The sequence below is a fragment of the Aquarana catesbeiana genome, linkage group LG11 (genome assembly GCF_042186555.1).
Source record: "Aquarana catesbeiana isolate 2022-GZ linkage group LG11, ASM4218655v1, whole genome shotgun sequence".
Lineage (NCBI taxonomy): Eukaryota > Metazoa > Chordata > Amphibia > Anura > Ranidae > Aquarana > Aquarana catesbeiana.
In genome coordinates this window covers 91,216,012-91,231,090 of record NC_133334.1, presented here as the reverse complement: position 1 = coordinate 91,231,090, position 15,079 = coordinate 91,216,012, and the positions used below count along the sequence as shown (strand labels likewise).

Genomic DNA, 15,079 nt, shown 5'->3' with positions numbered 1-15,079 from the left:
TAAGTGTGCTAGCCGCATTATTTTTTTTCAGGTTAAATACATTTTCTGCAAGTACAGAAAAAATACCTGTTGATCCTGCCAGAAACCAAGTGTCCTTATAGCTTTCTGAGCATCAAACTGAAATCTAAATCAATGTTATCAGTTTTCTCATCTATCTTCTGTGAACTACAAAACCCCTCCTCTCTATGTAATGGAAATGCAAAGAGAGGACGGTGTTTGTAGCTCAGGTTAGGATACCAACACTGCATCTCCATAGATACAATTATACTGTAGTTTCATGTAGCTCAACTACATGAAGCTAATAAAGGAAGAAAGCATTTTCTTACTAAGACAGTAAAGTGGCACACTGCATTCAAAAGGTTATCATTTTGCTTTTTTAACTCGGCCTACATGAAATATATTATTTGGTTGCAATATATTTATTAGATCCCTGCTTTATAGTGTGTTACTTGTACTTTACAGAACTTTGAGTTGAAATTGAGTGATGGATCCTTTGAAGTAGTGCAAAGAGACACTGGTGGTGATGTACCCTACCAGATAAGGAAGATGGGAATGTACCTGGTGATTGAAGCTAAGAATGGTTTGATCCTCATGTGGGACAAGAAGACAAGCATTCTGATCAAGTTAAGCCCAGAGTTCAAGGTAAAGAAGCTGTCATCCTTCAGAAACACAATAGTAGAGATTTCCTGAAACTGGAGCACTCAGAATCTGGTGAAGAAGGGCATGGAAGCCAATTGGCTTCTAACTTCAGCTTGTTGAATTAAGCATTGACAAAAAAACATGGAAGCCGTTTGAAATAATAAAGCTCCAATTTAGTAAATCCTCCTTAATGCTGACCACCAGTTGCTACTCTAGGCAATAAATGTGTTCAACAAACTGTTTTTTGCAACCATCCGTAAAGCACTGAGGTTGTTAACATTAAAGAATTGTGATGAATTTAGAATGTGAGGGTTTAATATTTGAATTACTCCTTCTTAATATTATAATGCACTATTCTTACCGAATGCATTAGACTTTTTTTTTTTTTAACGAACAAGCCCTTTATTGAAGTTTGAAGGAGTATAATACAAGGAGCAACAGAATAAACACCAGTACATGATAGTACAGGACAAATAAACCCACACAAAGAAAAAGGGTGAATGCATTACACTTTTGACCAACCACAGTTTTCAACTAGTGACTTTGACATTACAAAACCAAGTTAATACATTTTAAAAACACACCTAACTCTGAAAATATCTAGTTTAAGGAATAATTAACATTGGATATGGTTTTATATCATCTTGCTGTATACCTTATGGATGGTTAATTAAAGCCCAACTTCAGCAAAAACTTTTCACTTAGTTTTGAATAAAGTGGCTTGGAGCCTCCATCAGGTTTTATTGCTGTCAGAGGCCTTGATGGGGATATTTCCATTCACTTTCTGTAGAGACAGGAATGAATGGAAAAATCTCTGCAAAGAAAACATAGAAACCAAAAACATTTTTTTGCAGAGTGAGCAAGAATTAGCACTTCTAACAATCTATATATATATATATATTTTTTTTTTTTTTGCTGTATATGTACAGGGGAGAGGTACATTACAGGGAATGAGGAGAACTCTTCCAAATGGTACCACTGACCCCACCTGACAGAAATTTTAAATCATAACTCCAGCCAAAAACATTTCTTTTTCATGTTTTTAAAAGGCAGAGAAGGATCAAAACTGTCTCTGTGGAGGAAATAATCTCCAAAAGGATTACAGACAGTAATGAAAAGCTTAAACATGGTATAGCCCTTTGCTAAAGTTCTAAAAAAGGTTTTTTTTTCTCTACTGTTTTTGTCCCTGTTGGAAATTTCTCTTTAATTTCTGTACTGGTGACACACTATCATCAGATTAGGAAACCGAGGGATATCTCCCTAACAGGGCCATTGACAGCAGAAAAACTGACAGATATTATTACCCTTCCCCAGTTCATCCAAAACTGGGAGAAATAGTTTTATCTAGAGGTACACTTTAACTTTTCTCTACTTTATAACTTTATTAATTCCCAGACAAAGGGATTTAGTCATTTGGATCAAGTGGACAATTACATCATGGTTGCCCATGGTAATACCACACATATACTTAGATACCAAGCATCTCATTCAGTCTTCAGTTATGTAAAGATAAGCCTTCGGTTTCTGTAGATAGCAGGGCTCTATCCAGATAGAAACACTCCTCCTCCCCTAATATAGGAAAGGATGGTGTTTCACACTTTCTTAGGGCTGAACTACAGGCACAAAAACTTTAATGCAAACATGTTCCTCAAAGAATACAAATCTACTTTGTGTGCACCAAATGCCTTTAAAGGCCCAGATAATTCCATGTAAAAATATGTGTTGAACAAAGTCTGTGCAGAGAACAGAGCTGTGGAAGGAACTAAGCAGGTCCACCTACTACAGGCTGCCTGCAGAAAACTACAGGAGGGGGCAGATACAAGACCAGTCACCCTGCACAAGGAGAGAAGGCAGCAGTGACTGGTCTTTATTACAGGAAGCATTTGCACAAAGGAAAAATTTACTGCACAAAGGAATACCAAAGGATACCAATATTCGAGTAAGAGTACACAAGCCTCTTGTATTTAAATAATATTTGCTTATCCTGGAGTACACTTTTAAAACAGCCTGACACCGTCTATAAAATGTAGAAAAGTCCTTTCAATAGAACATCTGTATACAGTTTCCATTGTTATTTGTAGAACTGTAGGATAAACATATGAAGCAGCCACAAAATTAATGTCTAGAATTTTTACTACCTATGCTGAGTTTTATAGCTTCTGATGCGTGTTGGTGTATTATATTAACCATTTAAAAATTTTTTTTTACATTAGGGAAATGTTTGTGGTCTCTGTGGTAATTATGATGGTAGTGTTTCCAATGATTTCACCACAAGAACACAATCGGTTGTGGTCAACGTAGAAGAATTTGGAAACAGCTGGAAAGCTTCGCCAACCTGTCCTGATGCTCAGCTTCTAAAGGATCCATGCATTGCCAATCCATACCGTCAGTCTTGGTCTCAGAAGCACTGCAGTATTATCATGGACGCAACATTCTCTAAGTGCCATTCTAAAGTGGGTTCTTATGTTTTGTTTAATAGATGTGATGCTGTGTTCTAATAATTCATGTGATAGTAATCACACCCAAACATTATTTTTTAGTTTAAGTATTTGATTTCAAAGGGAGTGGGGAAGTGGGGGCAAATTTCAAAACATTGGTCACACAGCTTAGCTGTCCATAATCTTAGCTGTTCCCTTGCACAATGCTTCCTGCTGAGGTAATGTTAATCTGTGTTCCCATATTGACAGACAGGAGTCAATATTGCACACAGCTGCTAGCTATCAAACCTAGCTGGCATTGACCGCTTTGGTCCTTGCTAATGATCAGGAACCAATCAAAGTGGTTCCCTGTATTGTGATCACAATGACAGCTATGACATGGCTGGAGCGTCTATTCTGAAAACAACTTGCAGCCATATTAAATTAAATGTTATATATTTATTACAGGTTAAACATATGCAGTATATAGAGTTTAGAGTTTAGAGTTTTAATAAAACTTGAGAGTGCAAAATCTGATGCAACTGTGCATGGTAGTCAATCAGCTTCTAAATTCAGCTTATTCAGTTAAGCTTTGACAGTAAAACCTGGAAGCTGATTGGTTTCCATGCTGAGGTGCACCAGATTTTGCACTGTCAAGGTTTAGTAAATAACCCTCATTGTCAAGTTAACAGATGCATATTGGGACTGCTTAATTTGGCCTGGACATCTAAGCTTTACATTCAATACATTTTTATTGTTTACAATGCAAAAATTATCATGACAGTAACATTGTTATTTAAGTTCCAAAAGGAAACAAAAAAAAAAAACAAGAATTTATCGATATCAAGACAAAGAAACAAAAGAAAAAAGCAAAAGAAAAAAAACACAACACTAATGACACTTTAGAGAATCCAACATGTGTAGCATAATAATAATGAGAACGGTTTGCTTATTAGTCTTGAAGTGCACTTAAATCAATCAGTTGCCAACAATAGTAAAACAGAAGGTCATCATAGTTTAACCTCGAGATAGAATTTCTCGTTGCTGAGAAAGGAGAAAAGGAGAGAGATAGATGAAATAAAAATGGAAAAAAATAAAAAAGGAGTAATGGTATCGGGATAAAATCCTCAAAATAAGGAGAGATCTAGGACAAAGCTGTAGCCATATTGGGAGGAGAGTAGCTCGGTGTCTGCATAGTGCATGGGGTCAAAGACAATGGTACGTGGATATTTGACGCTCAAGGTTCCCAAGTTCATCAAACAGAGCACTTCGATCATTGATAATATTAGCAATTTTTTCATGTATCATAATGACATCTAAGCTTTATTGACTCCTGGTCTCAAAAGGGTTAAAGGTCCTGACAGAGAGCTGACAAAAGATCCAACCCAACAGTATCAACCCAAAACTAATATTTCACTTTCATTTGAACCTGCTATATTACATTACTATCCATTTGAAATTACTGAAGTGTTTTGACATTTTGAAATTAGAGCAGTATTAAATAAATGAGCTGTTGAGGACGAAGAATCTAACCATGATCTACTTTTAGGTTGACCCTACTCCATACCTTGAGGCTTGTGTTAGTGACACATGTGGGTGTGACACTGGAGGAGACTGTGAGTGCTATTGTACAGCTGTCTCAGCTTATGCCAGAGCTTGTAATGATGCCGGAATCTGTGTTTCATGGAGAAGCCCAGAAATATGCCGTAAGTTGACTAAGACTTTTTTCTCATAAATATTAAGAAAACTACCATGTTACTATGCAAGCTGGTTCCGAGATATTGACAGAGGATACTGTATATTGAAGGCAGCAATAGCTAAGGAACAAGCATATCCAGAAATAGATTAGCAATTGCAGCTCCTGTATTTTTCTCATGTTAGGTTTCCTTTAAAGGTCACTCATTCTTTGGAAAAAAGGTGGCAACTAGGAGATTTGTTCATTTGTTACATCAGTCATTTTAACGTAGTAACAAATGACCAAATCAACACTGCTGTAACATAAATAAAATCATAGGCCAAATGTAGGAAAGACATTTGAAAACAACACATTTTATTTTAATAATTTAAAACAATTAATTTTTATTTGAAGAACTGTTCTGTTGTTTAAATAGCATACTTACGGTATTCAAGGATCTTGATTCAGGCTTACCACATTCCTATGTTCTATACATCAAACTGGAGTTTCTCATTGAAAGATGAACTCCAAGCAGATAAAAACACCAATATCTTTATTGATATCAGCTGTCTATCCGCACTCAGATTGAGATAGAGGGGGGGAACTAGGAACCAATTAAATTCTTCTGTTTGCACACGTGTTGACAGAGAAGGAGGAATGTAAGGTTGGGGAGCACATCCCAACCATGGGACCATGACAGCCCCATACCTCCCAACTTTTTGATATGGGAATGAGGGACACCTATCAGCAAAAGTATGCAGGCATAGGACACACCCCTTGCCACACCCCCTTAAAGGAGAATTGTACAAAAAAAATTTGTTAAACCTACAAGTGCTTTTTTTACTACTACTATACCTTTATATTGGCTTTTGGAATTTACAAATGCAGCAATTTAGAAATCAGATGAAAGTTTAGCACTGGAAAACACTTTTTGATAGATAAAAAGTGCATTTTATATACAACTATATAGATCAGACCAAAATGAGGGACAAAGGAGCTGGATGGATTTATTACAAGGTAATGCTACTTACCTTGAGCCTCCAGTGACCTATACAAGAAAGAGTAGTACATCATTAAGTCGGAGCAACAGAACATAGCTGACACAAAAGCATCCAACCCTTCCAATTATTGTTATGGTCCTGGGTTATGTGGTTTAGTCCCTTTAATCGAAGGGGACAGTGTATTTTAGTCAATTTTATGGTCAAGTTGAGCTGTAATGGCTGAGCTGAACTTAATGGTTAAATGTAATGTTCTTATTTGTTACAAGTATTGGCTTACATTCAGTTATGGTTTATGGTTGACCACAACATACAGGGATATACAATGTAATACGTACATAAAAGCACACACAGGTTGGACTTGATGGACTTGTGTCTTTTTTCAACCTCACCTACTATGTAACTATATAACTATGTAATCATACAATTATTTAATTATGTGTTTATCATCAAAACCAATTAAAGTGCCTGCTACAATTTTCAATCTATTATGTTGTATTGTATTTTATTAATTTGGGGTTCTGTCTATGGTCCTATGAGCAGCGTATGTATTCAGGCTGCAAGCAGAGAGATGACATCACTGTATTCCAGTTTATTTAGCGGTTGTATGCCCACAAAAAAAATAAAAAATAAAAATAAAGTAAGGCAAAGGCATAATGAGCTAGTATGCACCGCATACTAGCTCATTATGAAATACTTACTTTAGAACAAAGCCGGAGCCATGATGACGTCACTCCCATGCATGCACATGGGAATCCTCTTTCCGGCAAGGAGCTCTGATTTTCCAACAGCATCCGCCGGACCTTCAAAGAGCATGCGCCGCTGATGTGAGCGGCTGCATGCAAGGTGAATATCTCCTAATCCATACAGGTTTAGGAGATATTCATTTTGACTTCAGGTAAGCCTTAATATAGGCTTACCTGTAGGTAAAAATGTGAAAGCGGGGTATACAACCACTTTAAAGCTGAGTATACATGCATAGTTTTTTTTTAGTTCAACTGACACAAGCAAGGTGGATGAAGGAATCCTCCCAGCTGTGCTATTGTACTTTGAGAGCTGGGAACCTCAACTGTCAGAATGCACTGATCAGCAGATCAAATTAAGTTTTCCAGCAGTTCCGTTGGACAGAAATTGATCTACCAACTGACCTCTGTTGAACAGGGAGGGCCACACACATTTCAAAATTCAGCTGGTCCCTGCTGAACTGGCCAAATATCAATATGTGTGTACTAGGGTTGCACCGATACTGCTTTTTTACCGTTGAGTATGAGTACCGATACTTGTACACAAGTACTCGCCGATACTGAGTACCGATACCTTTGCAGTGCGATTTGAGCCCATACTAAGTGAATGGACACAAATCACACACAAAGAATCACATGCGATTTGAAAGGGAATTCGGTGCAATTCCTGTCCGAATTGCATGCTGTTTCCTGCACCGCTCCTGTGTGAACCCAGGCTGAAGTCACTATGACAAGCCTGGCTTCACACAGAAGCAGTGAGGGAAACCACATGTGATTCAGACAGAAATCGCATCACATTCCTGTTCAAATCACATGTAGTTCTTTGCAGTGTGATTTTAGCCCATTTATTGTGTATGGGCTCAAAACGCACCGTAAAGGTAACAGTTTTAGGTTTAAGTACTCATGCAAATGCTTAGTATCGGCACAGATACAGGTATTGGTGCAACCCTGGTGTGTACCCCAACTTAACTCTAAGGGAAAACAGGGTGTCGGTCGCCTGGCCTTTTGGCAGATAAGATGACTAATATTTATCTTATTTTTCCTATATCTAGCTATGTTCTGTGATTACTATAACCCTGAAGGAGAGTGTGAGTGGCACTATAAACCTTGTGGAGCTCCCTGCTTGAAGACCTGTAGGAACCCCAGTGGCCAGTGTATGAACAACCTGCCAGGATTAGAGGGTTAGTGGAATCCATTAAAATACTTTCTATACTACATAAATAAAAGTGTTTTGCTGTCCATGAACCTTCTTTACCACTCCAAATATACGCTTTTTAAAAGCATGTTTGAGTGACTGTCATTCTCTTTAAACATTGAATTTCTTTTTCTATTAGTAGAACCAGAAGCTCTTTTTCTTTCTATCTAGGTAGTTGAAAAAAGGGAGCTGTCACATCCCATTTCTTGTATCATATTAGTTTTCCTATTTGCTGTAAATGTTTATGGATTTAAAGATTTTTTAAATTGTTATACATTCTATGCCAGGATGTTATCCGAAATGTCCCAAAACACGACCCTTCTTTGATGAAGACATCATGAAGTGTGTAGCTCAAGCAGATTGTGGCTGCTATGATGATGAAGGTGATCGGTACAATATTGGGGATATGGTACCCTCCTACAAGAACTGTGAAAGCTGGTAACTGTCTCTCTGCTTTTTATTCAGTTTATTATTGTTTGATTTTGAAGTGGAAATCCTTCTAAACACACATTTATTTTTCAGCATTTGCACCAAGAAAGGTCTTCGCTGTAACATGGATCTCAGAGGTGGGTGCTATCTTTCTTCCTTTTTTGTTCTATATTTAAATGGTAAACATGCCCTTGGCCCCATTGAGGAACTATGTGTCATTCTCCCCTTTGAAAGAAACCTTTTTATTTTGTTACTTTGTCACCAAACTGCAGGTAAAAGCAAAGAAAATCAAGTATTTTAAATTCTTAGTTGTAATGTGCATTCCGACTTACCAAGGAATATTACTACAGAGAGAGTCAATCCCCTAGCACAGTCTTCTCTCTACTTGCACAACTTAGCCCTCTACTCTTCTGAGAATATTTAATTATCTGTGCTGGCCAAGCTCCTCAGCCCCTCACTTTTATGTAGCTGATGGGGGAGAAGTGAAGGACAATATTGTAAATTGTCACTCTGGTGACAGCTCTGACACTGCTGATGCTGCTGACATTATATCCAAGAAAGAGGCATCCAGCAACAGTCTTGGGGCTTTTGGATGTCTACACAAGGGAGGCTTTTATATGTAAATAATATGCATTAAATACACATATAATCTTATGGAAAGATTGTTGTTGAAATTGTTAGTCTGGAAACAGGGTCCCTTTAATCACATAAATGTTGATTCCACTCTGCAGAAAAATCTGTGTTGGGTTGGTGTAAAGCCTGTAGGGTTTAGTGTGCCCGTAGAGAAAAAAATCACATTAAAGCAAGCCAGTGTTTTGTCCATTCAGGGAACAACATCAAGATGACTTCAATCCCCCCATTCCCAGCAGAACATGCTTACCTTTGCCTATTCACTCATGCTTCACTCTCCTGCTACGTTCAGTTGCAGGAGTTGAAGGAAATACACAGTATGTCCAGGTATAGAAGAGCACATAATTCAACCATGTGATAGCACAAGGCCAATCAGTCCTCTGTGAGCTACAACTTCAGGGACTTCCAAAGTCCACATGACTTTGCTTTCATTTCCAGTAACTGAACAGAGTGTCAGGATAGTGAAGTAAAGGTAAGTATATTGTATTGTATGCTGCTGGAGAAGGCTCTTTTAATGTGAACCTGTTGCTTTGCCCTCATCGGCAAAGCACAGATTCATTTTTAGTTTTACATATGCAAGATAATTATCATATCGGTGGTGACATTATGTTTTCTATCCAGTAATATATGAATATATCAAAGAATGACAAGTTTATCCTTAAGGCAGCCTAAAGCTGGGCAGACACTATGAAAAAATTGGGCGAACGATTGTCCGGTTTTCCTCGTTGTTTCACAGCTAGTCGGAAACTGAGGAAGGAAATAATGTACAAAGGCTTTTTTTTTTGTTTTTTGTTTCTGATCATGCGCAGAATTTCATATCTGATTTTTCTCGTATGAAAACCGTACGAAAACAGTACACATTAAATAAAAATTGTTCATTCTGTTCACATACAGGAGAAATTTTGAAGTTTGTCCCTTTAGAAAATTTTCATTTGCAAAGTCTGAATCAGATGTCGAAAGTTATGTACAACTTTTTTTTCTTCTGATTTTCTCATAGTGTGTACCCAGCTTAACACTGCCCTGCCTCTCGTTGGCCACAGCGCAGTGTACCTGTGATTAGCTGCGTTTTGCCATCAACTTCTATAATGTTTTGGTGCATTTTCTGAAAGCACATCAAAAGTCTTGCATGCAGGACTTTTGGTGCGCTTTCAGATATTGCACCAAAATCGTGGGACATAATAGAAGTCTATGGCAAAGAGCAACTAACCTGCACCAAAACCGCAGGTACATTGTGATCTGCCCCCACTGCAGCCAAAGTGCAGTGGGGCATTGTCAAGCTGCCCTTAGTGGCATATCATATAACAAAAAGATGAGAATGAACAACCTCAAATCTCTTAAAATCTCCCTAAGCATGCACATTGCTATCTACAATAAAGAGTCTCTTTACATACGCTGTACCAGTACAATTAAAATAAAACAAAAATTGTCCAGCTGATTGGCTATTTCAAAGTCATTGAGCTGTTCCCTGATCTTTGACCACATGTGTATAGTCAAAAAGTCATCAATGCTGATTTTGAGCAATTATTTGTTCCTATGTATGGATACCCTAAGGCTCCTTTCACACTGAGGCGCTTGAAAACTGCCAGGAAAACACTGAGCACTTTTGAAGAGCTTTTAAGGCACTTTTGAAGAGCTTTTCAGGCGCCTTTGAAGCACTTTCCATTCATTTCAATGGAGAGGGGCATTTTTTCACCACCCTGCCAGCACACTGCCCCAGTGTGAAATTCAGTGTGCATTCATTGATTTCTAATAAAAATAGGTTTTCGTGATCTTTTCAGTCGCTTTTTTTAGCATGAAAGTGCCTTAAAAGTGCCTCAGTGTGAAAGGGGTCTAAGTGTGACTGGGTAATAACTGATGATTATGTTTTGTAATCACTCTCTTTAACTCACAGCATGCTACTGTTACTATGGTAATATGAAGTTCAACTATGCTGACATCATCTACAATACCACTGATGGAATTGGGGGATGCATAACTGCTACATGTTCATCAAATGGAACCATTATTAGAAGTGTCTATCCATGCTCAACAACGACCAAACCTGCCACTACCTTTCATTTTGATACCACTGCCAAGCATGCAGAAAACATGTCCACTCCAGGTAGGATTTCATCTCAGATGTTCGTACTTAGCAATTCCAACTACAACATCTTTGCAACAACTGCTGATTTTTCTAGTATAGGGTATAAAATAAAAATGGGGAGCACTTTCTTATAAGAGATAAAGACAATTTTTCTTACATGCTTACTACATCTGGTTAGTATGTTGTACACACTGCAGCTGAACTCAGGCAGATATAAAATACATACATTAATACAGTTCTGTAATCATTAATAGATCATTAAATGCATATACCATATGCAAGCAAATGTAAAGGTTTGACTTGGCACCAGCCTCTTGCATTGCCTTAGCAGCAAACCTGTTGCACTGACAGAGAGGTGTTTTTGCCGGTCAGACAGGGCTGTGTCTTGTGGCAGACCTATGTAAATCTCCAGACACAATGAAGACAAATGCAAATCCATTGGCAGATAATACAGCTACCTTATAAGTATCCATTTGTGTATATCGATGGTAGCATGGAGTTCAGCTGTAACCTAGTAATTATCTTCAAAGCTTTATTTTATACAGGGGTATAAAAAAACCCTATGATCTGCACAACTGCTGCAGTTGTCAGACTGTCATTGAAATGTTGGCTGTGGCTGTACAGAACATCTATGCCTTCAAGGCGCATAAACATGGCCCTTCTGCATACAGTACAGGACTCTGCACCCATGTGAGTGAGTCCATACAGAAACAAAGAGAGAATTAGTAATAGACTACATTTAGAAATGTAAATAATTTTTTTCTTTTACAAACAATCTCAGCTAATAAATTTACTTTTGCAGCCACAAAATTGAATCTATCTTGCTGAGTAATTAGTATTATCTTTCTCCCTGCAGTACAAACTTCACCAACCTCTGTTTCTTGCCTTGAAGAAGTATGTAAGTGGTCAATGTGGTATGACATCACTTGTCCAACATATGGCGAAAATGAAGGAGACTTTGAAACCTTTGAGAATATAAGAAAAAAGGGCTACACTGTATGTAAAATACCATCCCAGGTAGAATGTCGAGCACAAAAGTTTCCAAAGATTCCTATTGCTGATTTGGGTCAGATTGTTACATGCAATACATCTGTGGGTCTTGTGTGTCATAATCAAGATCAGTTCTCCCAGCTGTGCTTTAATTATGAGATCCGAGTTCTGTGCTGTAGCTTTGTACCTTGTGGAGAATCAACCAATCCTTCTTCTTCTGACACAATAGCTCCTTCACCATTCATGACAGTAACATCGGAATTTACAACGGCCTCAACTGTCCAACCAGAAGGCACTGTTAGCAAAGCACCAAGTCACTCAACCCAAGGTTTTTCATCAATAAAAGCAACAACTATGTCTACTACTGGAATGTCAAGACTAACAAGTACACCATACCAATACATATCTAAATCCCATGAAACAACTTTTACTACTCCCTGCAAAAAACAGCAATGCTCTTGGACACCTTGGTATGATGTGCATTTCCCCAGTATTGGTAACTCTGATGGAGACTTTGAGACCCTGGAGAATATCAAAGCTGCTGGCAATATTATATGTCAAAAACCAGACAATATTGAGTGTAGAGCTGAGAGATTTCCAGATAAAAACATTACTGATGTGGGCCAGGTAGTTACATGTGACCTCACTCATGGTCTCATTTGCAATAACAAAGATCAGAATTCAAACTTTCCACTTTGCTACAATTATAGGGTTAGGATCCTTTGTTGCGCCATGGAGGATTGTAAATCATCCACTACTTATGTCCACTCTACAATCAAGGATCACACAACAGAACATTTGAAAGAAACCAGTGCTGTATTTTCAACAATTACCCACAAAACTACTGAAAACACAATCATATCCAGCACAGTTAAAGCAACAAGTAATCTATCAACCCCTCACACAGACCGTACTACAACAACAAGAAAAATTACAACTTCAGAAATAAACTGTATACCTGCATGCCAGTGGTCACAGTGGTTTGATGTTAGCTTTCCTAACATGGACAAAAATGGAGACTTTGAAACGTACGAAGAAATAAAGAAGTCAGGGTTTCAAATCTGTGAAGAGCCTTCGGAAATTCAGTGCAGATCTGCAGATCTCCCAGACATTTCACTGGAAGAATTACAGCAGAATGTGCAATGCAATGTTAGCTATGGCCTTGTTTGCCAAAATGAAGATCAAACTGGACCATTTCCATATTGTTACAACTATGAAATTCGTGTCTTATGCTGTTCTGGCTGTGCATCAACAATGGTTTCACCTGCATTTACAGATCATCAGACATCTGATGTAGAGGTTCATACATATGCACCTCTGTCAACCAAAACAACTAAAGTTATAACAGCACCACTGGAAATGGAAACCACAAAACCCACACTGAGCACAATGAAAGTAATATCTACTACTAGTAGGGCAGCAAGTTCTATGACTACTAAAGTGTCTTCCCATGAGCCTTCTAAAATGACGACTACAGTTAAAACGACTGCAAATTGGGAAACCAAATCACAAAAAACTATTTCCACAATTAAACCCACTACCAAATATGGTGAGATGACAACTAAAGATACATCTCCTAAAGTAACCACTGCATCCCACATACCAACCACAGAATCAAGAAATGAGTCTACCTCTCATGGACCAGGTTTCACCAAGACAACTAAAATGTCTACAAAACCCACTGAAGTGACATTTGTCTACAAATCTACATCAAGCAACCCTACAACAACAAAAATAACATCTCCTAACGTAGATACAGCATCCCATAAAACAACCACAGAATCTCAGGTTACATCTGCCCATAAGTCTACATCAAGTAAACCTATAACAACATCTCAAAAAGTAAGCACTCCATCCCATGAATACACCACAGAATCTGAACATGAAGAATCCACCTCTCATAGACCAGTTTCTATTAAAACCACTAAAATGTCTACAGAATCTGGAGAAGTGACATCTGCTCACAAGTCTACATCTGTGAAGCCTATTACAACCAAGGCAACATCTTATAAAGTAAGCACTGCATCCCATGAATCAATTACAGAATCTGAACATGGAAAATCCACTTCCCATGGACCAATTTCTTTGAAAACCACTAAAACATCTACAGAATCTGGTGAAGTGACATCTGCCCACAGGTCTACATCAAGTAAGCCTATAACGACCACAACTACATCTCAAAAAGTAAGCACTGCATCCCACAGATCAACTACAGAATCTGAACATGAAAAATCCACCTCCCAAAGACCATTTTCTATTAAAACCACTAAAATGTCTACAGAATCTGGGGAAGTGACATCTGCTCACAAGTCTACATCTGTAAAGCCTATTACAACCAAGGCAACATCTCATAAAGTAAGCACAGCATCCTATGAATCCTATGAATCAACTACTGAATCTGAACATGGAAAATCCACTTCCCAGGGATCAATTTCTCTGAAAACCACTAAAACATCTACAGAATCTGGTGAAGTGACATCTGCCCACAGGTCTACATCAAGTAAGCCTATAACAACCACAGCTACATCTCATAGAGTAAGCACTGCATCCCCCAAATCAACTACAGAATCTGAAGCTAAAAAATCTACCTCCCAGGGATCAATTTCTGTTAAAACCACTAAAATGTCTACAGATTCAGAGGAAGTTACATCTGTCCACAAGTCCACATCAAGTAAGCCTATAACAACAAAAGCGACATCTCAAAAAGTAAGCACGCCATCCCATGAATACACCACAGAATCTGAACATGAAGAATCCACCTCTCATGCACCAGTTTCTATTAAAACCACTAAAATGTCTACAGAATCTGGAGAAGTGACATCTACTCACAAGTCTACGTCCGTGAAGCCTATTACAACCAAGGCAACATCTTATAAAGTAAGCACTGCATCCCATGAATCAACTACAGAATCTGAACATGGAAAATCCACTTCCCATGGACCAATTTCTTTGAAAACCACTAAAACATCTACAGAATCTGGTGAAGTGACATCTGCCCACAGGTCTACATCAAGTAAGCCTATAACGACCACAACTACATCTCAAAAAGTAAGTACTGCATCCCACAGATCAACTACAGAATCTGAACATGAAAAATCCACCTCCCAAAGACCATTTTCTATTAAAACCACTAAAATGTCTACAGAATCTGGGGAAGTGACATCTGCTCACAAGTCTACATCTGTAAAGCCTATTACAACCAAGGCAACATCTCATAAAGTAAGCACAGCATCCTATGAATCCTATGAATCAACTACTGAATCTGAACATGGAAAATCCA

At 38.1% G+C, this 15,079-nt stretch overlaps 1 protein-coding gene across 1 annotated transcript in view; it reads left to right on the top strand.

The window, feature by feature from the left end:
* LOC141111710 (uncharacterized) overlaps nt 1-15,079 on the top strand; it is a 67,512-nt gene that overhangs the window by 26,359 nt on the left and 26,074 nt on the right. Inside the window, exons 22-29 of the mRNA XM_073603855.1 lie at nt 463-642; nt 2,853-3,092; nt 4,606-4,762; nt 7,525-7,653; nt 7,955-8,105; nt 8,190-8,233; nt 10,618-10,827; nt 11,666-14,972. Of these exons, the coding sequence (XP_073459956.1) occupies nt 463-642; nt 2,853-3,092; nt 4,606-4,762; nt 7,525-7,653; nt 7,955-8,105; nt 8,190-8,233; nt 10,618-10,827; nt 11,666-14,972 (4,418 nt within the window). The remainder of the gene's footprint in view (nt 1-462; nt 643-2,852; nt 3,093-4,605; nt 4,763-7,524; nt 7,654-7,954; nt 8,106-8,189; nt 8,234-10,617; nt 10,828-11,665; nt 14,973-15,079) is intronic.